Here is a 24,988-nt window from a genome sequence, read left to right as displayed (position 1 = left end):
TCGTTGTATATTACTGCAAACTAGAACAATAATATGTGTGCATCGAAAAAAAGAAACTTGAGCATGATTGTCTTTTAACAGCAGAGTTTTTTTGTAAAGCTTGGTCATTGATGATTTTTGCAGTTGTCTAGCTCTGGAACAATTTAGTGAATTCGACCACTGTGGAATTTTGTCTACAACGAGACACAAATATTGTTAAATGAGATGAATATACACATTTCTTTATAAGCTTGACTTTATTTGGTAGTTAAAGTGCATACATGGACAAAGGTTACTCTGTAAGAAGGCAAACAAGGACAGGGAGTTTCACACCAACTTAAACGTTTTAAACCCACACATTTCTTCAGATGACTGACTCCTAAAAGAAAGACAAACTACCACAACACAACACACACTCGCACAGTGTCATTGCATAATTTTAAATAGTAAACAAACATTTACGTTAACCTATATTTCTTCACAGCAACGGACTATTAAGTGCAGCTAAATGATTTGGATCAAAGCAGAGGGACAAATTCCTACGGTCACAACAGCAACAAGCCAAGGACACAAAAAACAGTACGTACTTTGTTGTGTGTACTTCAAAAAAAAGGTAGAGGTATTTCATCATATGCACAGCTCAAACTGAAACGAAACGTTCCCATATGTATAAAGTCACAGGCTATTTTCTTGCTAAATAAGTCTTCTGGTTTATCTGCTGTTGACAGGGTTTTGTTGTGGTTTGGAATACTCTGTTTGATGGATCGACAACATTAAAGATAACATCTCTCTTTGTAACACCTCCCTTAATCACACTAATCCATATTTCATTTTGCAAAACGAGCCACCTCTTGGCAATTCAAATATGCCAAATCCACACTCATATTCTGCATAACCATTTCCCAAACATATAACATCTACCAACATCCGGCTAACCCTCTAAAAATGTTGATAATCCGATGACTTGTAAAGGTTAATTGTCTTCACAGTTGTGTTAAATTCGATTAATTAGAGCACTCCCACCAAAGGGCCATCATAGTCATATGACCTTTTTATGTTTTCAAAAAACATTTGGTTCCCCGGCCCACGCCCACTGTCATTATTTCGTCTTTTTAATCATCCACACCACAAACTAATAGGATCTTGTGCTACCGGTATATGTCAGATCGGTCAAAAACCCAATTTCGAGGCCTGAGTATTTTTTTTTTTTTAAGCTTGTAAGAAAATCTGAGGTATTTTAAAGACCATCTAAATGGCTATTCTTTTTAAATTGGTTTGTTCATGCACATGGAAATTACAATGAGCTTTCACTGCTACCAGAAAACAAAGTGACCATTTTAAGTGGATTTAACTAGGCTATTGTATTTCTTTCCACACAGTGATGAAACATTTAAGGTACAAAACACAACAGCAACAGAAAAGAGAGACCCCACAATTACAACGTTGTCTACATAAAATAATAAAATACTATTGTGATCATGGTAAGGATGCCACACGCAAACACTGTCTCTGAGTAACTCTGTCAGTCATGACATCACTCAACACGTTTAGCACCATCACAAATCGGCTTGCTTCGATAGACAAATAACATGACATGATAGCATGAAGACGGCCCTCATCATCTACATCAATTCAGACGCATTAGTGCAAATTCTGTGCTTCAAATTGCCCCCATTTTAGAGCTGCTGTGCAAGTCCTGTAATGTGCATACATATTTAATATATTTTCTTTCATCAAACACTCACTTTTGTCTATCTAATACGTGCATATATGATAATGTGTAGAACAGAAACAACAATACAAGCACTCAACGTACTAACTGAGTGAGTATGTATCACACAATATGCCAATAGACCAGGGGTTCTCAAGGCTTAGGGCTCAGCAATATAATTAGCAATAAATTCTTATTATTTGTTTTTAAGATAAACATTTTTTGAATAGAATAGAAGACAATATTATGAGAATAAAATTCACTTAAAATTTTATTTTATTCCCTTGTTCAACTTTAACTTTAATATCATAATACTGTGACTTTATCTGGGAAAAATACGACTGTCAGTAATTCTCATAGCATTGCAACTTTTTGTTGTCTTAAAAGTATAGCTTTGTCATTGTATCGTTACAGATTTTTTTGTTTTTTCAAAAATATGCAACTTTTTAATTCTTCTGACTTTTAGGGGTACACATGGTAGTTATGCTTAGTGGTCGTTACGATCATGAGGGTATCCATGGAAAAATTTCTCGTTGGACCCAAAATGTTTGAGAACCCCTGCCATAAGTGACCTACAGTAAGTCCTAGTGTACACGACTTGTGCTGTTTGTTTGATAGCACTGATCTCAACACAATAACAAACTTCACATTTTGGAGCTTCAAGAGTTACCAAGCACATAGATCAGTCCACAATCTGTGCAGTAGCAGCGCTTACGGGTTATCAAGTACACAGCAGATCCCGCCAGGCATGCATGTCTCTAACCCTAAGCACCGAGTGACTGAGACCAAGCACACACTGTGTAATTAAAAAAAAAAATAATAATAATAATAAAAACTGCTTCAAACTTGAGAGTGTGGTGGGTGACACACAACAGACCATTAATTATATTGTATTGACTAATGTACATACCCCTAAGACAAGCTTTTCCATTTAGGTCATAATGTACTGCTCAATGGTGTTAGTTTATTACTATAAAAATAATTTAGAGTCATTAAGTGTTATTTGATGAGCACCAGTCCACCTCCACTCAGAGAGCACAATCAAAGAGAACAAACCTGTCCAGGGCTGACAGGACCTGGAAAGATCTGAAATGTAAACATGTTTCGAGAGACTAAGAATCCTTATCACGGACCACTGTTTTGATTGTACCTCACAAATGCTTCAAACAACTGATACTAACGCTGCTACTCTGCACCGATGAAAGTGTGTTGGATTTCGATTCTACTTGTCAACAGAACAGAAACAAAAGCTTCCTGAAAGCAGAAGTCATGAGTGATCTGAAAGCTAACCTTCCAATACCCCTAATGGACGTTTTGTTTTGCTTTTACTTTGCAAATATAAATATCATTACAAAACCACCCAAAGGCACTTTTAATCCAGAATTTCCTGGATTACTTTCTCCAGTCCAAATCATTTAACCTGGATCTATAAATGCAGATGCATTAGAATCAGCAAAACACATGTTGCTCTAGTTCATATTGCATTATGCTTTTGTCATTTTTAATCATTTCCTTATTCTGCTTTTGTGGTGAGTTCTCATCTCTCATCTCATCTCTTCATTGTAACACTTAAAATGGTATCACGCGCCTTTGTCATTGTGTTTTAACTTTTCACAGTGCTGCAATGCGCACACGTTGACATCATCGTCTTGTCTTGTGCGACTAAAGGTGCAATGGGGACCAAGCATAACCTGGAAGTGGATTTCCTTTTTTGATTTTTACAGTAAAAGAATGTACCTATATCTAATATTATGAATCCCATGTTTGCCACACAGCCATAACCTAAAGGGAGAATCTATTAAGTTAAGTATGAAAATGTTACCTTTTTTGGGTCAGTTCAATGATCTAATCTTTCGAAATCATGATCAAGTATGTACCCACAACACAGGGAAACGATCAACATATCAAACATATGGAACATACATGTGTGCATGCATGTATTTAGAACAAATACCTCAATACAAACATATTTAGATAGGCCTACCTTAAACAAAAAAAAAGGTTTGTAATGAACGTTGCCATTTGTGTGTGTGTGGATTTGAAATTTTACCACAACATGACCTTAAACACTTAATTTTCAAACACTTTTCTGCTTTGATTTCACCTGTCAAAACTGTCTGAAATCTAAACATTTGGTATTATTTTGACCTACCTTAATTTACAATAAAACAAGTTAGTATGCTAATCAAACATTCTATGGGTAAAAGAAACATGAATGAACAATAAATATTAGAGGTGCACTAATTGATTGAACAGTTGTTGATCTATCAGTCTTGAGTTTTAAACTATAAATAATGGGAAGATCTCTGAAATACTTGACACCATCATCGCTCTGAAAAAAGGGACAACATTTAATGGCGCAAGCAGTTAAATATAACAGAACTATTCACGATCTCACCTCCTCTATAGTAGCATAAAATCAATGAGAATACTGGCACTGGATGTATATATACAATATATTTTGCAATATTTTACTTGAAAAATCTGTGTTTTCACTGACAGTCAATCAGAGTTGGTAAATCAGACAATCAGTGCATCTCTAGGAATGATTTAAAAATAATATTTCAGCGGTCACTTTTAACTGGCAACTGAGAAACAAAAATGAATGAGAAACATGGCAGACAAATGAAATAATCCAGTTGATTTTAGTCTTGAGAAACGGCCCGATCTATTCTTTAATCTGGCCCAACAACCATTTACATTACCAAGAGTCCTGTACTATTTCTTGCATTAATTTAGCAATTTGTTTTGCCTAAAATTGGTTAATTAAAATGTATTTATTCATTTTGTATTGGTTGATTTAATTAAAGAAAGATTTTAAAGTTCATTGATTTATTGTAAGTAATAAAATAAAAATATTAAATTAAAACACAAAATAAAAACAATTACATGTACAAGATGTGTAAAACTTTGAAATGTATTTTATTTAATTTTATATGAAACAAGTGAGCATTAATTATTTTGGTTATTAAAGTTAACAATTTAATATATTTTACACACTTTCGTTTTTTATAAATATAATTTCAACTGCTTTGGAACATTGGAAATGGTGGTGGGCTTTTTTTTTTGTATTTTGATGCGGCATCATCATTTTTTCAGTTTGAGCTGATTAAAGGTGTCCCTCTTTTTTTCTTCATTTTTTTTCTGAGTGCTCATACAGTGAAGCGTTGAGAAAGTGCTATCAGTGTGACATGCTGGTGGGTTCTCAGCTGGGCTGCTGGCTGAGAGCAGGCCAGGCCAGGGTTACATTCAGCTGCTGGTTGTGTTGGATCAGCGATGTGTGCTGATAGTGGAGGACCAGCTCTCTGAGTGATGAGTACAGGTTGTATGGCTCAGCAAAGCCGTAGCCTGTGGATGTCCTGTTGATCACACAGTGCTTCACATGCCCGTCCACACTGCAGAAGGACACCTGGCTGTCACTTTCTGTAGCTTTGCTGTTATTAAATAACACGAGCCAATGAAGTCAATGTAAAGGTACTTACACAACAGAGCAGGCAAAGGATCCTCTTTGACTTTGGCTATCTCTGATGAGGAAGGTGCCATCTCGTTTGCCCTTCAGAAGCTCCTCTGCCTCCCTCCGAGTCATACCTCCAACATACCATGTCCTCTCCTCATGGTGCGTATCATCTGCTAGAGTGTACGGGCTAACAAAAAGTAGAAGAGTCAGTTTTGTTGGAGAAAACTTTGTAAAGCACACAACACATTTATTCTCTCTGTGTTTTTTGGTTAATTACACGGTTTATGATCCAATGGGCATGCTGACAGTAGCCAACCTGTGGTGACCCTCCTCATTCTCAAATTCCGTTTTTGCAATTTGCATGCAGTACAAAATGTTCTGCTCACTTTACTTGTGATGTTTCTTCATGAATCGATAGGCAGTTACGAAACAGCATTATGTTTCTGTTCTGTATGGTATGGTACACATTGTTCATAGTTTCCATTAAGTGACCCAAAATATTTGAACCTTACCGTCCCACTTTTTTGCGAACTTTCAGTGGCATACTTTCGTTTGTGTAGGGTGGAGCTCGACGTTTGCTGTCTATGTAGGCGATAGAGAATTGTCTGTTTCTTATTAAAAGGGTCATCGGGTTGTGCCGGTCTCTAATTAGATGAAGAATACAGTAGTTCTTCTTTTTGTTAACTCTTCTTCATTTGATTATTTTATATTTATGGCCTGGAACTGTTTTTTATACAAATATTTGCATCCAATATTCACTGTAATTATGATTTTGCTACTGCAGTAGTGATAGAGCAGGGCTTGACACTAACCTTTCCACTGGCAGCACATGATTTGGTCGCACCTTTTTTGGGGAGGTACAGCAACACTGCATATTATATATATATATATATATATATTCAAAAAACGTTTTTTGACGCCAAAATGACGTTCATCAGGCAGAAATGAACTAAGTTCAGTTTACGTTCGCACAAAAATATGAAGTAGTTCATGAACTTCCGTTCATTGAACTCGTTCATGTACAACTTGGACCAGTACTATCTGCACCCTTTTCAGCGGGACCTCCTCGCTCGACGACACAGAGAACCGCTCCGGGGTTCGCGCTCCACCGTTGGCGGTTCATAATAACAAGAAGGTGCTCTTTCTTCTGAAAGGAGAGCGTGCAGGTGGCTCAGAGACTACAGTAGATGTGTTGGATACAGATTGTGGTGGGCGAGTGGTTAGCAGGCGATTGGCTGGGGACCAGTTCAGTGTGTACCCTGCCTCTTGCCCAAAGTCAGCTGGGATAGGCTCCAGCATAGCCCCGACCCTAGTGAAGATAAGCGGCTCAGAGAATAGATGAGTAGATGTTTTTTGTTTTTTTTGGGGGGGCCTCGGAATGGAACTACGGTATACCGGAAACCAAGAACTCCCTCTACAGTGGAATATCACAGTAGAACTCATTATGCTGTGTCACATTTAGCGTCAAGCTCATTCATTCACAGTCTAGCTGAGTGGTATTTGTGACTAATGCCACTATTGCCATCCAGGTTGTAGTTTTACACTGTTGTGAACAACCATGTGACAATCAATTAGTGTGTTATTTATTTATTTCTGTCTTTTAAATGACCTAATACTGCGAACATTGGCACTTATTCCGCAGGTCTGGACTTAAAAACGATTGTCTCCAGTGAAGATCCCCACCCGAGCACATTTCCTTATATGAGTATTTGTTCCTGGTTGCTTCACAAATCAAACAATTGGTCTGTCCCCCACTTGATCTGTTATTATTATCATGCAGTATTAACCAATTTAACGTGGTGAAAATAGCTTGAAGAAGAGCTATAGGTCCTGTAAAACATAATATCTGGATAGATGATGACACTCACTCTTCTTCATGCCGTACACCAAGCCAGTCATCAATCTGGCTCTGCCTGGTTCCTTGCTGAGAGAGCCAGCTGTAACGTAATGCAAAGTCACTGTAGATCACTGGATTTAACATACCGGTACAATATTTACAGTAACTTGCTTTAAGCCAGTCTGCAGTCTGCACTTTCTCGGCTAGTTTACTGTTCTAACAATTCTGCACAATCCTTAAAAAAATGGCCACTTGGCATGCATACATTTTAATGAAGTATACACAACAGCTCTGAAACAAAGAAAGTGAAACCTACAACAAATATTGATCTCTGATCCTCCTGAGGTGCACAAGGTCTGGCTTCAAGTGGTTTATTTTTCTGTCAACCTCTGTGTGGGCCAGCACCTTCCTCCTTAATTCCTCCTCCAGTTTAATTTTGCTGTTGTGTATTTCCTCCACTCTCAATTGTAGATCATCAGGGTTGTTCTGCATCCTGGAAGCAGGCAGAAGAATAGCATCCTCAATAAAAATTAGACTTCCCATCTTCCTCTTTTGAATATTTTCTACAAGTTTGCATTACAGAGCCACTTTGAGTTAATCACATTTTGTTCATTAAGAATGCCCAGAGTAATATAACCTAGAAATTACAGACCACAGAAAAGAATTCTAAAATGTGGCGTGTGACACTGAAATATTACTAGACAGTGTAATGTGTACCAACACATTAATCATTTGATGACCTGCAGTTACTGTTACACTGACAACTAATAAAAGCACGTTTTCTCGACATTGGTAATGTGTCAGGATTTTCTAGACCCAGCCTTTGAGAATACTCCAAAATGACTTACAGTATTGATTTGCAATTGATGGAAGGACATTGTATATGAAGAGCTTTTTTCCAAAACAAAATAAAAGCCAAATTATTGTTGTTGTTATTGTTGTATTATTGTTATAATTATTGTGTACAAACTTTCAATTTGTTCAGAGGGAGCCAACAAATATTTTTTAAATTTGCAGATCTGAGTAAATGTCATTTTTGATAAAATAATCCAAAAGGCTTTATTAAAAGAGTTGTTTATACAGTATGTTATGTAGTCGTCAACCCCCGCAGTGCAGGCACAGCAACTACAGGACACGTTATACGTTTATAATTTACATAGCCACTCCCCCCAAAGTTCCGTTGTACAGCCCAGTTCAGGACCCTTGTCCTACATGCTTCCCCTCCTGTCCTTGTCCTGTCCTATCTAGTCCTGTCCTTCCCTCACAGGGTGTAGCACTACTGCCCCATACAACACTCATATCTAATGTGTCATTGTTCTAGGTATATAATGATTTACTTTTGTCATCTCGTTTACAGCTAGTAATTTGTCTTTTGTTGTCTTTTCTGACTCCCCTCAAGAAACTTTGTTGTGTTCGACTGATTGACTTTGATTCACAATAAATATCCATTAAAATACTAAGAAACCACAGCGGCAGCTTAAAAAGTCCACTGTGACACAGTAAAACTGTTCCAGCATAAAAGGGATACAGATCTTCCTTTCTGCTTGACCAAACAGTCGAACAGGCCAAAAAAAAAAAAAAAATGTAGTCATTACATTGTGGAGCATGTAGTTTTGAATAAGTGAATGATATCAACTAATAGTGTTTGGCTCCATACTTGTCAGTCTCCGTATTGTTGTCTAATTTGAGGAACATGTCGATGTACTCCTTGCTGTAGCGTTCCTGCGTTTCACACTCCTCCTCAAAAATCCGAATGATTTCACTAAAAGCCTCAATGGCCATCCGTTTAGTCTGCAGTTCCTACATTGGAGAGAAAAAAAACCACACATTTTGTTTTAACATATTTCAACTTTACGTGATTTAAAAAAGTACCACTGTACCTGTGATGTTTGGTTCAGCTCCTCATGGAGACGGTCGTACTCTTTGCTCTTCTCTTCATATTGGTCCTGAAATACCTTGAGCCGTTCTCCAACTGCCTCAATGTCGACCTCCATCACAGCCTGCTGCACAGTCGAGAGTAAAAAATGCTATTGATAAAAAATGTCCAATATTGTTGGCGGTTAAGGACTATGCTAATTCCAGATTTTCCACTAAATGTTTTATCATTGCAGCACAAAGTTGAAGTTGTAAACACTGTGTATATATCTTCATTTCCTCAAATGTGGTCGCAATTACCAGTACATGCATTTGTTGCTGCTTTACATAATGTATTCTGCCTGGCATGAGTATAACAATTTTTTTTTTAAGCCCATAATAACACATTTAATATGATACAGTATAAAAACCACAGACTCACCTGCAGATATTTGGAGATGGGAAACTGCAGTCGTGTGTCCAGTTTAGAATTGTACTGGGCCAGTGAAGTGTGCTGGTAATACTGAATAAGGTCCACTACAGAAGGAAAAGTCAATGGCTCGGAGAAGCCATACCTCCCTCCATGATGGAAGATCTTAATCAGTCTATTGGAGCCATTTTTCCTGTAAGATTCAAGTACAGTACATCTGATGGAAAAAGCTGTAAAAGACACTGACAGCAGAGAGCATTACTACTGTACATCCCTAACCCCTCATCCTCCTCATCACCTTGTGAAACTGTAAAACAGAGTTAGGTACTACTGATCAGTAAGTGCAAAAATTGCTACCTTTCACTAACAGATTGCAAACGGGTCATAAAAAAAGAATTTGTCTTCATTTATTTTATGATGACATTTGAAATATTCCCAAAATGAATGCGCGCTGTCTTAACAACGAAACATTATTTGCCACCAGAATGAAGAGAAGGTTTTGGGGTGGGGATTGAGACTGAGCTAATGGTCTTCACATTGAACTATTTGAGCCAACTATCAGTAATTCCAACCTACTCCCCCTTGTTGAAAAATATCAGCATGTTCACATGAAAGCAGTGTAGTTAAAGGTCAATCCAACAGCTGAAAACCCCTAGCCAGATTGCCAAAATTGCAACGATATTTAGTATTAACCTCACTCCATTCAATTTTACACCTATATCGTAATGCGCTGCAGATTTTATATCTAGCTTTGAGTGTAGCCTTCAGAATCCTACTGTAGAGAAATAAGTCATATGAGAAATAAAGTAAAGTTAGTATCCCTCATAGCTGGATACTTAAATTTTTTTAATGAAAGCAAGGCCTCTGATTAAATGTGTCCACAACAATTCTTTACCTCAGTGTTAGTGTATATTCCCTCTCGACCTTGCTGGAAGCGTCACGGACCAAAAACGTGCCATCGGGTTTGTTTCTCATCATTCCATTCACTTCATCTCTGGTCAGCAACACAACATGGAGTTTTTCATAAACTTATTTTCATAAACAAATTAATATTTCTGGCTAATGTGTATTACTATATGAACTATTAATTATTAATTAACAATACTTGTCTAATGCCCATCTCTGTATTGGTGCATGTATTAAAAGCTTAAAATAAAGTATCTTTCTGGCCAATTCCAGTCCCCATTATCCACATGTGTTTTCTATCAAGTGAGGAGAGCCTGTACACCTTTCGATGTTGCCCCAGTACCACTCTGCATCAGCCAGCTGCTTTTGCTCCAAGCAGGAATCACATGCTGCCATCGCGTTGGTGATGATGTTATTGGGTTGGATCCCTGCTCACAAAAATATATATATTATATTATACAATATCATTTTCCAAATATTTTTATTAAAGGCATTTCCTACCCTAATGCTCATAGTGTATGCTTATTTATCCAAGTGTCTGGTTTGTTTAGGTAAGAAGATTGTACAAACCCCGATTCTAAAGTTGGGACATTGTGTAAAGTGCATATAAAAACAATACGAACTGATTTGCAAATGCTTGCCAACCTATAGTCAATTGTATACACTACAAAGACATATTTAGTGTTACTGTTTTTTGCAAATAGTCTCATTTTGATTTCATGCCTGCAATACATTCATAGTAAGCTGGGACAGGGCCAACAAAAGACTGGGAAAGTTGAGGAAAGCTAAAAAAAAAACCATAAAAAAAAAAACACTTGTTTGGAACATTGCACAGGTGAACAGGTTAATTGAAAATAGGTGAGTGTCATGAATGGGTATAAAAGAGGCATCCCCGAAAGGCTCAGTTGTTCACAAGCAAGGATGGGCCTGAGGTTCACCACTTTGTGAACAACTGTGGGAGCAAATAGTCCAACAGTTTAAGACCATTTCTCAATGTACAATTGCAAGGAATTTAGAGATTTCATCATCGATGCTCCATAATATCATCGAAAGATTCAGAGAATCTGGCGAAATCCCTCAACGTAAGCGGCAAGGCCGAAAACCAGCATTGAATGCCTCTGACCTTCGATCCCTCAGGCACTGCATTACAAACCGGCATCATTGTGTAAAGGATATTGCCACGTTGGCTCCTGGAACACTTCAGAAAACCATTGTCAGTAAATACAGTTTGTCATTACATCTACATATGTAAATTAAAACTCTGCCAACCAAAACGAAAGCCATACATCAACAACACACGCCGCCGATTTTTCATGGTCCGAGCTCATAGATGGATTGACAAATGTCACTGACAAAGTGGAATAGTGTGCTGTGATCTCACGAGTCCACATTTCAAATTGTTTTTGAAAATCATGGACGTCGTGTCCTCTGGGTCAATGAGGAATAGGACCATCCGGATTGTTATCAGTGAAAAGTTCAAAAGCCAGCACCTGTGATGGTATGGGAATTTGGTAGTGCCCATTGCATGGGTAATGTACATCTGAAAGGACCTTCTGTGTCAGCTTCAACAACTCAGTTTCCACTTCAGCTCCCCTCACGTGTGAGGTCCCACAGGGGCTCAGTCCTAGGTCCCCTGTTCTTTGCCCTTTAATTGGTTCCACTTGGCTCCTTAATCAGAAAACATAGAATGCCATTCCACTTTTATGCAGAAGACACCCAGATATATGTGCCTCTAAAAAAGAGAAATGGATATTCCCTCACCCTATGCCTTAACTGCCTCCGTGATATAAAGGCCTGGCTGGCTTTTAATTTTTTAAGTTGTAATGACAATAAGACAGAGGTAATTGTTTTTGGTGGCACCGCGAGGAACGTCACAGTGGATCTTGGCTCCTTGGGCAGTCTGACCAATCCAACCATCTGTAATCTGGGTGTCAAGATGGATGCTGACCTGAAATTCAACTGCAATATCAAGGGAGTAGTCAAGTCCAGCTTTTATCACTTGAGGCAGCTTTCCAAGCACATCCTCTCAAAGCAGCATTTTGAAGCAATAGTCCATGCCTTTGTCACAACCTGGCTGGACTACTGTAACGGAGTCTGTGTGGGGGTCAGCGCGTCTGCCATTAGTCGTCTGCAGATGCTACAGAACGCTGCTGCACATTTTTTTAACTGGTACACGTAAATTTGAGCACATTTCTCCCATCTTAGCCTTGTTGCACTGGCTGCCAGTGGACTTCAGGATTTATTTTAAAATTATTTTATTTGTTTTTAAATCATTAAATGGTCTTGCCCCACCCTACCTCACAGAGCTTCTTCACCCTTATGAGCCCACTCACTCTCTCAGTCAGCTAGCCAGCTGCTCCTGACTGTCCCCAAAGTCAGGCTGAAGCTCAGAGGGGAGCGAGCCTTTTCTGTTCCCACTCCAAAACTATGGAACGAACTAATTCAGCACATTAGACACGCTTCATCTTTACCTGTTTTTAAATAACTTCTCAAAACTCATCTCTTCTCCTAGGCCTTTGCTACCCAGTGAGGTGTTGATTCTTTTCTCTTTATATATATATTTTTTTCAGATTGTATTGCTCTTTTTATGACTGATATTTGTGTTCCAATTTTTTCTTACCCATTTTTGTATTTTATTGTATTTTATTTGATTGGCTGGCGACCAGTTCAGGGTGCACCCTGCCTCTTTCCCGAAGATAGCTGGGATAGGCTCCAGCATGCCCGCGACCCTAGTGAGGATAAGCGGTACAGCAAATGGATGGATGATGGTGTCAAGTATTTCAGAGATCTTCCCATTATTTATAGTTTAAAACTCAAGACTGATAGATCAACAACTGTTCAATCAATTAGTGCACCTCTAATATTTATTGTTCATTCATGTTTCTTTTACCCATAGAATGTTTGATTAGCATACTAACTTGTTTTATTGTAAATTAAGGTAGGACAAAATAATACCAAATGTTTAGATGGATGGATATATTTTATTTTATTTGAACCTCTCTCGTATGTGTTATGTATTTATTGCTTTGTACAGCACTTTGGTGCACCGTGCATACTTTTAAAGTGCTTAACAAATAAAGTTGGATTGGATTGGATTGGCTCTGTGAAGGCACAATTAATGCTGAAAGGTACATACAGGTTTTGGAGCAACATATGCTGCCATCCAAGCAACGTCTTTTTCAGGGACATCCCTGCTTATTTAAGCTAGACAATGCCGAGGCACATTTTGCACGTGTTACAACAGCGTGACTTTGTAGTAAAAGAGTGTGAGTAACAGACTGGCCTACCAGCAGTCCAGACCAGTCTCCCCTTGAAAATGTGTGCCCTGCCAGCAGTCTAGACCTGTCTCCCACTGAAAATGTGTGGCGCATTATGAAGTGCAAAATACAACAACAGAGACCCCGGACTATTGAGCAACTGTACATCAGCAACAAGCTGTACATCAGCATCAAGCAAGAATAGAACATAATTCCACATACAAAGCTTCAACAAATAGTGTCCTCAGTTCTCAAATGCTGAGTGTTGTTTAAAGGAAAGGTGATGTAACACAGTGGTAAACATGCCCTTGTCCCAGCTTTTCTGGAATGGAGCGTTGCAGGCATCAAATTCAAAATGAGTGTATATTTGCAGAAAATAACCCAATAAAGTTTATCGGCTTGAACATTAAATATCTTGTCTCTGTAAGGTATTCAATTGAATTTAGGTTGAAAAGTATTTGCAAATCATTGTACTCTCCTTTTATTACTTTTTATTTACACATCATCCCAATGTCATTGCTATTGTGTTTTTTGTATGTCTTCCATGATACTAGGTGGGAGACAAACTAATGAAGGACAATAATGTAAGTGGTAATAACTCTATAGCTTAAGAAAACCTATATTTGGAGATATACAAGATCCATTATTTAAGATGCATACTGACGCAACAGAGATTCCGTTAGACTAAGCAAGTTACAGAGAGTACCGTCTTCCATGGAGACATTTTCCAAGTCTTGAAACACATCATTATCAGCATCTGCGATGGTGGAAAGGTCCTGCAGAAACGCTGCCGGAGATTTAGCCTCGCTGTCATTTCTGTTCATCCTTGGCACTGCAACATCAAATGTAGAAAGTTTCAGTGTTAGCCATCCTGTTCACCCAGACCGGTCAATAAATAACTATCTGCACCATGTCTGTGTTGTTCACACACTGCTGTCCTACTGACAAGGACTCCAGAAAGGGATATGGTTATATTGCTGAGTACTACACCATGGAGGAGACACTGCCCAGACTCGTCCACTGACAGGTGACACTGTCTGACTTCCTAGAATACCAGAAATGGCACTCCTCAATGCTCAGGCACACTGGGCCAGAATCCATGTTGCTTAGAGCTCAACCTCGCCTTGCCTCGCCTCGCCTCACAAACAACAGCTGTCTGCAGAGAGATTTCATGTTACACAGAGAGACTCAAGCTGCTGCTGTGTGTTTAGCATGTCTGTGTCTTTAAAGCGGTGTGTCCTTAGGCTTTCCATAAATGTCTAACATCTATTTGAGAAATGATTTCATTCCCCAGTATATGGTATTGCGTGGGTGACCTTTAGATGTGTGCAGACCACCACATGGTAATAGCAGTTGATGAAAGTTTATACCTTTGACACTTCATGATGATCTGAAAAGAGATTTGTTAAATTCTATAGCCAGAGCTGTATGTTGAAGGGACAACATGAAGGACTTGTTATAATTAGAAAGGCCTAACTCAAGATTTTGTGCCCTCCATGAAGGAAATTTCAATATGGTCATAAATTGTTTGATCCCTCTGGCTGATAAATGTTAAATGTTTGACACACGATGATGTCATCAAAAGTGACTCTACGATCTTCTCTGATCAGTGCCTCGACCCTAGCACTAGTCCCAGAATTAACCGCTGAAGAGGGTGTGCCGCTCCTTTGCTTGTCATGGAGGTCACTCAAAGCAGACTCTTGCTCTTCGGGTTTGACCCTGGACTGTGCTGTAGACTATTGCAGCTTCCCCAAACACAGTTTGCAACCTTTCGAAAATGTTTTGTGGTGGTTCCCCTTCAAAAAACAAGAAATTCAATCACACCCCTCTGCTTCTGACTAGCATCCAACAGTGACCTCATTTCCGAAATGGCTGACAGGAAGAGGACAGGCTTAAACAATACCTTTTGTAAATACATCAAGTATTTAAACTACAAACTGTGAACATTTCAGGAAAAGAAATATGATTTGTAGGTTAAATTAGATTGGACTCGGGTCCGGGTTAAGCTATTTTTTGACTGCCCTTTGTATTTTTGTCAATATTTTTGGGTCAACATATTTGTTGTGCCAATTTGAGAGAGTAAAAAAAAAATATATATATATAATTTTTTTTGCTACAGTTTTTGTGACAGTGTTCTTGTCAGCATTTCAGTGTCAGCACTTTGAAAGCATAAACAGAGCCAAGTTCATAGATCCACATGCACCATTTAATGAGATCCTATACAAGAGCCAAATAAAAAGTTCTGCCTTTACAAATATATTTATGCTTGGTTTTGATTCAAACTGTCATTAAGAGATTAATTTTAGACTATGATTATTATTGTGGTTATAGCTGGGATAGGCTCCAGCAGCCCACGACCCTCGTGAGGATAAGCGGTAAAGAAAATGGATGGATGGGTGTATTTTTCCGAGGTGTATAACTGTACAATACTGAGATTACATGAGAGGCATTTCTAATGTTTTGGTTGCCCTATTTAACTACTGTTCATGAGATAGTCAAAGTGATGGAAACAGCTGTCATTCTAATCATGCAGTACAGTTCCACACCACTCCAAACGACAACCATAATAATAAAATTAAATTGTTAAATTAATGTCTCAATCAAAACTAAGCATTATGAATGCTTTAAAGGCATAATCTTTCATACAGCTCTCGTGTTATCTTATGAGATGGTCCTAATGGTCATGTTGTCGCTTATTTGTGAATAACTAAAAGTATGCTCGCAATATTATGTTAATTTGATTACATTATCTGTGGCCATTTGTTTTTGGGCCACACAAAATGCCATATCCGTTATCTGCTGTCAGCTTCCACAAATAATCCCCATCAGTTAGCTGTTGGAGCACAATTAATTTAGAACAGACTGCAAGATTATTCTTATATAACAATAGCCGGTTATACACTGGACATCTCAGCCGGCTCTTTCCTGCCTTTTTACCATCTCCCTGCTCTGCATTTAAGGTTTGTAACTTAGTGGAGTATGACGTTTAATATCCAAAACTCATTGCCCATGCCCAGTTGTTCTGAAAGCAATTGGCGCTGTTGCTCTGACGTTGCCTTACATCTAATTGTCTCATGGCACGATGTCACAGCAGCTGTGTAAATGCCCACTTTGGGAGAATACTGTGTGAAAGGAAAAGGTGAAAAGTTGTCTGCTCTCCTGGTACATTTCTGATATACCAATTTTCAGGAAAACCAGTGTGAAACTGACTAAAAGTTACATAGCATACTGGAATATTTGCATCATTTTACAAATGTTTCCCTTAAAAACTAGTTATTCATTTGTTCTAAAGAATGACATACGCAATTAGATTATGATATGAGAAAGAGAAGATACATATCTATAGCTTTACATTCACTATTTACCGTAATTCTGACGTGACCCAAAAGAACATTTGTCACCTGGACAACAAGGTACAGTACATAGTTGAAAATGGCTGCCCTGAAAAGATTAGTGTGGATGCTGCCACAGATGTAGTATTATCAGATGGTGGTCATCAGAGGTCATCCAGTTCAAAATTAATCTTGGTGTTCTCCTTTATTTAGTGTATCAAAACATCGAGTGAAAATTGATTTTATTGCATCATTTTATTTTTAAATTACTGATGGTGTAGCGGTACGGTGTAAATGTGAGTGCGAATGGTTGTCCGTGTCTATATGTGCCCTGCGACTGACTGGCGACCAGTTCAGGGTGTAGTCCGCCTTTCGCCCGTAGCCAGCTGGGATAGGCTCCAGCGCCCCGCGACCCTAAAAAGGATAAGCGGTGTTGAGAATGGTGGATGGATGTTTTTTATTTTCATTTCTGCTGTTAAATCTGCTAAATGACATTTGGCCTCAACATAAATGATTACAGCCCCGTAATCATGTACGATTATTATCGATTTCTCATTCAACATAAAAACTATTTTCAGAATTTTGATGATTAAACTAACTTGTGGATCTTGTGAATTAGTTTTTTTTTTTATTGTGAAATTTAGCTTTGCTACACTTTCATTGATGTGTACTCATTTCACTTGAATTACAGTTGAAACCAGAAGTTTGCATACACTATATAAAAAGACAAGCTTTTTTTTTCTCACTTTGACATGAAATCAGATGAAACCTTTCCAGTTTTAGGTCATTTAAAATTACCAAAATTATTTCCATTAATTTGAGACACTTTTTCATTACGCTCTTCAAATTCCGAGTTTTACATGCATTTCATTAGTATTTGGTACCATTGCCTTTAAACTGTAGTTGGCAGAATTTTTTTTTAAAACTGTAGTTGATATGAATTCTTTTTAAACTGTAGTTGGCAGGAATTTTGGCCCATTCCTCCTGACGGAAATTGGTGGAATTGAGCCACGTTTCTAGGCCACCTTGCTCACACATGCCTTTTCAGGTCTGCCCATAAATGTTCAACAGGATTAAGATCAGGCCTTTGCGATGGCCACTCCAAAACATTGATCTTGTTATGCCTGTAAGCCACTTTGTACTAGTTTGGCAGTATGCATCTGTCATTGTGCTTTTGGAAGACCCATTTTCACACAAGCTTACACTTCCTGGTTGGCTGGTATGTCCTGTGATGTTGCTTCAGTATTTCCACATAATGTTCTTTACCCATGATGCCATCTCTCAAAAAACAACAACAACTACATGATGGTGCCACACCCGTATTTCAGAGTTGGGATGGTGTTCTTTGGCTTGGAAGCTTCCCTCTTTTTTCTCCAACCATAACTATACTCATTATGGCCAAACAGTTACATTTTTGTTTTGTCAGACCACGAGACATGTCTCCAAAAATTAAGGTATTCATCCCTATGTGCATTTGCAAATTGTAATCTGTCTTTTTGTTTCTTTTGGAGTATTGACTTCTTCCTAGCAGAATGGCCTTTCAGCATATGTCGGTACAGTATTTGTTTCACTATGGATAATGAGACACTGAGCAGCTTCAGCCAGCATCTTCACAAGGTCACAGAATCCGTCGCCTTCCTAATCAGTATGATGGCTGGACATTCCCATGGTGTTTATGCTTGTGTATAAGTATTTGAGTTTGAATGTGGCACCTTCAGGCATATGGAAATTGCACCCAAGGATGAACCAGACTTGTGGAAGTCCACAATTCTCTTCCTGATATCTTGCCGGATTTTGTTTTTATTTTCCCATAATGTTACACAACGAAGCAGTGTGTTTCAGTTGTGCCTAGTTCAAATACATCCACAGGTATGTCTCTAATTAACCCAAATGTTGTCAATAACCCTATCAAAAGGTTCCAAAGAAAGGAAATCATCATCTGGGTTTTCCCAAATTGCTTAAAGGCATAGTAACATCACTATATGTAAACATTCGAGTTTGAAGAAAGTAATGAAATATCCTTCTCGCATTATTTAGCAAGTAGAAATATTTTTTGTATTCCTAATTGACCCAAAACAGGATAACTTTAGTCTGATTTCATTTCAGACTGAGAGAGAAAAAAACCATATTTTTATACAGTATAGGGTATGTCTAACTGTATATACAAATAAGTACTTGTGCGTATAATGCCTGCCCACCCATCAAGTGTGAAAGTCAACAACCAAGTAAATCTTAAATTTTAGAATATGCCTACTTCTGAAAATATGCATCTGACCGACCCATTTGGCATTTTTGCACTGTTACAAAATAGTGGGGCTAATTAAAATAATCACCCCTCCACCAAGATTCTCAGCCAATGACTTGGCAGCGAGGGTGGAGGAAGTTGCAGCGCAAAGCTGCCCCCTTGGTGCCGCGGCCGAAACACAAACATATCAAAAGCAAAAGGAGCTGCAGTGTTGGCACAAATTAGCTTTACTTATAAGTGTTGCCAGCATTAGCTTTTTAACAATAATGTTCGGCCTTGTTGTGTTTGTGTGTGGTGATTTTATGCGCCACACCGATACATTAATTGATGGTGGCTTGATATGATAACGCAATGGGTGCTTGCTTTTTAGTGTGTGTGTGTGGGCGGGGGCGGGGGGGTATGGTTAAATTTGCGAGTGGGGACTTCACGCAAAGAGTTCTGTCGAACACATGGATTAGTTTTCGCTGTGTTAGGCACTTGTTTGATTTTTCGATGGTGTCAACATGGTGGCGTTGAATGTTAAAAGTAGTGCTGTCAAGGTTAAATGTTAACTCATGATTAATCACCCAAAAAAAAATATTGGATTAATCATGTATTAACTCAGAATAATCTCACAGTTTATGTTGACCATTTACGCTCCTTTACTTTATTCACGGATGGATATCTGAAATGCCGTGCAGGTTGCTACTGTACAGTATAAGGTCAGTGATCAGGTCAACCCTTACGCCAGTGCAAAGATAAGTAAGGAGAATTTTCCTTCAAAAATCACCCCGATGGGACTTCGAAAAACAGAGTTAATTTGCATATAGTGCAGCGCTGAACTCTCTTAATTGAAGCACGACAAGACACACAACACAACAACAAAATGTGGTACTATGTGTGGTATATTTGGTGCCTGTGATTAATTGCAATTAATCACAATTCAAAAGTGTGATTAATCGGATTTTTTTTTTTTAAATTAATTGATTGACATCTCTAGTTAAAATGATGTTATTCCTTTCCTTTTTCTTCTTTTTTTTTTGTTTTTTTTTTAAAACTTGTCCTGTTCAGATGCATGGTCATGCAGAATGGGGAATCTGTATGTGTTGAAATACTGGAACAGCAAAAAGGGGGAAAAATGCTGTTATTCTACACTGTGGGCTCTGCTTCCACTGGTAGGAACGAGTAGCCGGTTGGCACGAATACTCGTCGTCAAGCAAGGCGGAAGAGAAGAAGGCCAAACGGCGGTAGGAACATGTCGTCGACCTCCAGCCCACTGGTTGTCAATGTTACGAAATGTTATGTCGTAAAAATATGTCTAATTCTTGATACTTGGGGTAATTTGACAAAGCATGCCACAGACATATTATTAAAACACCTTGGAACTGTTTTAAATTGGGAGAAAAAAATGCATGTCTCCTTATAACATATTTTAGAAAAATTTTGTTTTATGGGTAACCTTAAAACAAATTCATAATTCATAAACAAATTTCTCTTGCAATCAAGGGTCCATATTTGCAGGAATATTTTCTAGTTTGCCGTAGAAAGTATTTAATCCGAAAAGGAATTTCAAGGTTTTCTAACCAATCTGTTTGGATGTACTCATTTATCTTGAGCTTTGTAGCTTGTATTTATTTGTAAATAATTTTTGTGCTCACTCAATGAGCATATTTATTACACACACACACACACAAGCACAACCACATTTGAGCCAGATGGCCAGATTGTTTCACGGAGCCATCTGTGAACTTGTCCTTGGAAAACACAAAATACTTGACAGGTGATCTGATCTGTCTATCATCATCTAGGCAATCTTCAACCAGAAAATAATTGACACATATTTTGTAAAAAAAAAAATTAAAATAAAAATAATTTAAAAATAGTAAAGGATCTTAGTCGTGATTTTATTGTGATTTTACCAACCTTGAGGTGTGTTCAGAGGGAAAGGACAATTTGATCCTGAAATGGAATGGAATTAAGTTTTTCTTAAGCAGAAAATAGTTAACAAATTGGAGGTTGACCAGCATCCCAGAACAGATTTGTGTTTTAACATTCAGAGGTTTAACTGTATTTTTTTAACTCTGCATTTTAATTCCTTCCTGTGTAGATCTGTCACGATAATTACTCTATCGACTTATCGTTCGAGAAATAAAATGGACAAGAATGTTTTTTCCAGATTCAATAAATTCTCATTGTAGTGGTAACCAAGCACGGTGCTCACACGGCTACTAACGGCGAGGCTTGTACTTATTAGCCGCTCGTGGCCCGCCGGCGGACCGACATTTTGGCCGTCCAATACTCCACAGGTTTGCTCCATGTGCTGCGCTTAGGTCCACACAACTGAGACACTTTCGGGAAAAGTTAACTCTTTATTATGTTCGCTAGCCCGCAAGCTAAACAGCTAAATAGCTCACTCGACCGCGGCAGCGTCGTTTAAAATGTCAGGTCCTCGCTTGGAGTTGTTGTGCACACGTTATCACTATTCAGCCAGTAGTTGACTGCAGCAAACATATTTGATTGACAAGTGAAGGGCTCACAGTCATGCAGCTTTCAGAGCCATACTTTACATACATGGTGATTTATTTTTTATTTTTTGAATTCTTTCAAATTTGAAAAGCTTTTTAAGAACACTTCTTGTGGTGTGTCGAATTAACGAGACTTTCTTGGATCCTTTTTAGTGTGTTAATGACTCTCTATGCCGCTGCCAAATGTTTATTTGTTTAACTGTACTTTTTGTAAATATAGACTGGGTCTGTTTTATTTATATTTTTTATTCATCCTAGATATTTTATTTCTTGTTCTACAGTTCAGTGATAATGTTAAATATTCTTTAGAATTAACAGTGAATATATAATAAAAATGATGTATTTTCATTATTATGCTCGAATATCATTATATCAGTGGCATAAAAAAACCCATCAAGGATGCAATCATTTATCGTGATAGTTTTTGGCAAAATATGTAGTCCTAAACAAATTGCTACTGTGACAGGCCTATTCCTGTGAACTGTAACACACAAACATCCCTCTAGTATTATGCAGTAAATGTTAATTAATATACCTTGTGATTAATAAAGTATCTAGCTATCGATGGCTAAAATGCAATTTGTTCCTTTGCCGTACCGCATTTGATCAGCATGATGTGTCAGTAAACGACATCTTCATTTTTACCTTGATCTGCTGGTGACGGACTGCAGCATGATGCAGAAGACATCCCCATGTCCTGTTGTGATTGGCTGGATGCTGATGACGTTATCGGAGGACATGCAGAATGGGGTTCAGGTTCATCCCCCGTTTGGTTGGTTTTCTCGTCCACTAGATCGAGTGATGCTAATGGTGACATCAGCAAATCTGCAGCCTGGAACTTGTCGTCGGTCCAGAGCCAGAAGCCCGCATCTGCCATTTTCTCCGACAAAGACGGCGACTAGGTTTTATTGAGGTGGTATAGCAGCAGGATGCTGGGTCCCACAGTACTGTTGATCACATGCTATCAGCTTCCAGTTACACTCATGGCCAGTGATAGAGAGGGAGACAGAGCAGATTTCATGGATGCCATTTGTTCAGGAGGTAGTGCTCATTCCTCTGCCTGAATCCCTCGTTGAACCACTTCCTTGAGCAGAGTGACATGTCAGTAGACGTTGTTCCATCGAGTGCTGATTGCATTGAAAGTCATTTTCTTAGTTTCATGCCTGCTTTGTGCAATGATTGGCTCATTTAGTTCCTGATATCAGTTGCTGAGCTAAAAACCCGTGAACAGCCTGAAACCAGGAAAAGTACACAGTCAGCATTGTATAAACTGTATTTTTACATTTAGGAGAAAAAAAAAAATCAATCCTCAGTGGATTTTTATCTATCTATCTATCTTTCTACATTTATGTATCCTTTTGAAATAAAAATTACTTTCCGTTTGTATCGCGTTATAGTTAGGCTTTTAAATTCAAATAGCTCCTCTTTCTGGCTTAAGATTTTGATTCTTATCAAATCATTGTAAATGTCTTTTCCTGCAATAATTCTTAAGAGGAAATGTGCACTTGACATTTAGTGTTATTTGTTTTATAAATATATAATATCTAAATATAATTGTTTCTGTATTCCTTATCCAATAACATGTTGTTTTGCGTATAATAGGAATATATTTTCCTTAATATCAATTCATCTGTCACAGTAGTCAAAGATAGCAAGTTTTGTACAAAGTAGTGCGGGAATAAATAGTATTTAAAATGCGTACTTTTTTTTGCAAACCCATCAAGGACGACCGTAACATCAAAACAGACAGACATGAATCTTTTTTTTTTCTTCTTTTTTTAAAATTCAGCCTCAATGTAGCAGGACATTCCCCCTGCCGCTTATGCCCATTCCATAGATTAACAACAATATTCAGGGGAATGCCTCTAAATCCTTTCCCAAGCATCTGGAATTAGTCAGCAATTTAGGATGATCTACCTTATCTAATGGGTATCAAACAGATAGGAGGTCTGCTGGGTTTTCTTATTACGTCGATGCTTGACAAACTATAAATACAATTGTATTTGGGGGTTATTTTCGTAATAATGAGAAGTTGATGTCCATTAAGCTTATACTATCTTAATAAGATGAAACTGGAAAAAAAAAAACTGATGTCAACTTGATTTCCAACTTAAAAAATACAACAGGGGGAAAAAATTCAAACCTTTATCCAGGTCATTGATTAAGACTTTCTGATTCTGCATTCGTATTAATACAGTGACTGCTTTACACCAGTGAATTTATTTTTCCTTTCTCTTTATAATGTTACACATTACTCGTGACGTTTTCTGTTTTCTTAAAAGAAGCATTATGGATCAATCTGAATTTACAGGCCGATGCAGATCGTACGACAATACAAATTGACGAAGAAATATTTTAAGTGAAATGCGGACATGACGCAGTTTTAAAATTGTATTTCTTGGTTTTAAGAGAATAATTTAAGACACGGGTCATAAATCAATTTACAGATTACCTTGTTTTGTTTTGTTATAATCAACTAACTGCGTCTTCCAATTTCTGATAGCAGCTATCAAGTCAAAGATACGAGACCTGATTCGGATGGATTTTGATGATGACCTAATCGAACCAATCTTGTTTGCGCAATTCACGGATCTACAAAAGATGTAAGATCTACCAAAATTGTAATAATTCAAAAGTGTGGTTAAAATACGAAATAAATACTACTTTGAGATTTTTTTTTTTCAGGACTCTAGTAACCGAGTAACTAATATCTACCGCATAAAAACGAAAGATCGAATCATTTCTGCAGATGGGACAGCTGACATTCGCCATATTTGCACGAAGCCTTCACGCTGTTCTTTGCCCCGTATGTATGCTACGAAGGCTAAACGTGCATAGAACTTTTGCGGTGGCAACTTTTTGGGGGTAATACCCAAATTGCCTTAAAAATGGAGCTGTAATTGGGAATGCCAGCAGTAAAGGGGTACGCACTCACCTGGTCCGGGACCGAAGAGGAAGCAAACGTTTCGTCGCCATCCATGAAGCGGCGAAGAGACGTGGCTGGACGCACACGTGGGTTAGATCAAACCAACCACCGGCTTTGGTCCTCACGCCATCTTAAGCCTTCCGCTCCTCCTCTCCTCCTATCCTGTACCGCCTCTTCTCCTGTACCGTCCATCTTTGAAAATCCTCTCCTCTTGGCGTCTGTATATCTCGTCTGAGTACAACTTCTTCCCACGATGTCATTCCTCCTGAGTATGTCGTCTTGTTTCCATTAAGACAGTTAATGTCCTCATTATGCTCAAGTGTTTTCCATGACTTTGCCCCATTTTGTTTGTTCTTTTCAATGCTTTACAATAAAGAAAAAGGAACTTTTCTCAGGTGTCAGGTAAAAATGCTGACATATAAGATTAAAGCAGAAAGTCTGACAAAAAAGAAGAAAAAGAAGCTTTTAAAAGAACGACACCAAAAGATATTTTATAAGTAAGAGAAAGGTACAGATAAGCACAGCACTGCTCTCTTCTCACTGGAACTCT

General features: G+C 38.2%; 1 protein-coding gene across 2 annotated transcripts; it reads right to left on the bottom strand.

Annotated features, from left to right (window-relative positions):
- Positions 1 to 217: 217 nt before the first annotated feature.
- LOC133480513 (phosphatidylinositol 3-kinase regulatory subunit gamma-like) lies at positions 218 to 24,921 on the bottom strand. 2 transcript variants are annotated; one of them, XM_061778659.1, is made up of 12 exons: positions 24,448 to 24,921; positions 22,158 to 22,744; positions 14,138 to 14,263; positions 10,497 to 10,602; positions 10,164 to 10,262; positions 9,281 to 9,461; positions 8,865 to 8,984; positions 8,642 to 8,784; positions 7,301 to 7,477; positions 7,016 to 7,084; positions 5,173 to 5,334; positions 218 to 5,085 (listed from the first exon to the last, which is right to left on the bottom strand). In XM_061778659.1, the coding sequence occupies exons 2-12, from the start codon at positions 22,387 to 22,389 to the stop codon at positions 4,896 to 4,898; spliced, it is 1,605 nt and encodes a 534-aa protein (XP_061634643.1). In that variant the 5' UTR covers positions 22,390 to 22,744; positions 24,448 to 24,921; the 3' UTR covers positions 218 to 4,895. The 2 variants fall into 2 exon arrangements, with proteins under 2 accessions (XP_061634643.1, XP_061634642.1); XM_061778658.1 differs by having other exon boundaries at positions 8,865 to 8,987; positions 24,448 to 24,909.
- Between the last annotated feature and the right edge of the window lie 67 nt (positions 24,922 to 24,988).

This window comes from Phyllopteryx taeniolatus, chromosome 7 (assembly GCF_024500385.1).
Source record: "Phyllopteryx taeniolatus isolate TA_2022b chromosome 7, UOR_Ptae_1.2, whole genome shotgun sequence".
Classification (NCBI taxonomy): Eukaryota; Metazoa; Chordata; class Actinopteri; order Syngnathiformes; family Syngnathidae; genus Phyllopteryx; species Phyllopteryx taeniolatus.
This window is presented reverse-complemented; position numbering and strand designations above follow the sequence as displayed.

Excerpts from the sequence above, each read along its gene's own strand:
- LOC133480513 (XM_061778658.1), bottom strand. The coding sequence starts at position 22,389 with ATGGCAGATGCGGGCTTCTGGCTCTGGACCGACGACAAGTTCCAGGCT. Across the intron at positions 10,603-14,137 it reads AAATGTCTCCATGGAAGACG|GGATCCAACCCAATAACATC; the intron begins GTACTCTCTGTA and ends TTTTGTGAGCAG. Across the intron at positions 5,086-5,172 it reads TCCTTTGCCTGCTCTGTTGT|TGTGGACGGGCATGTGAAGC; the intron begins GTAAGTACCTTT and ends GTCCTTCTGCAG.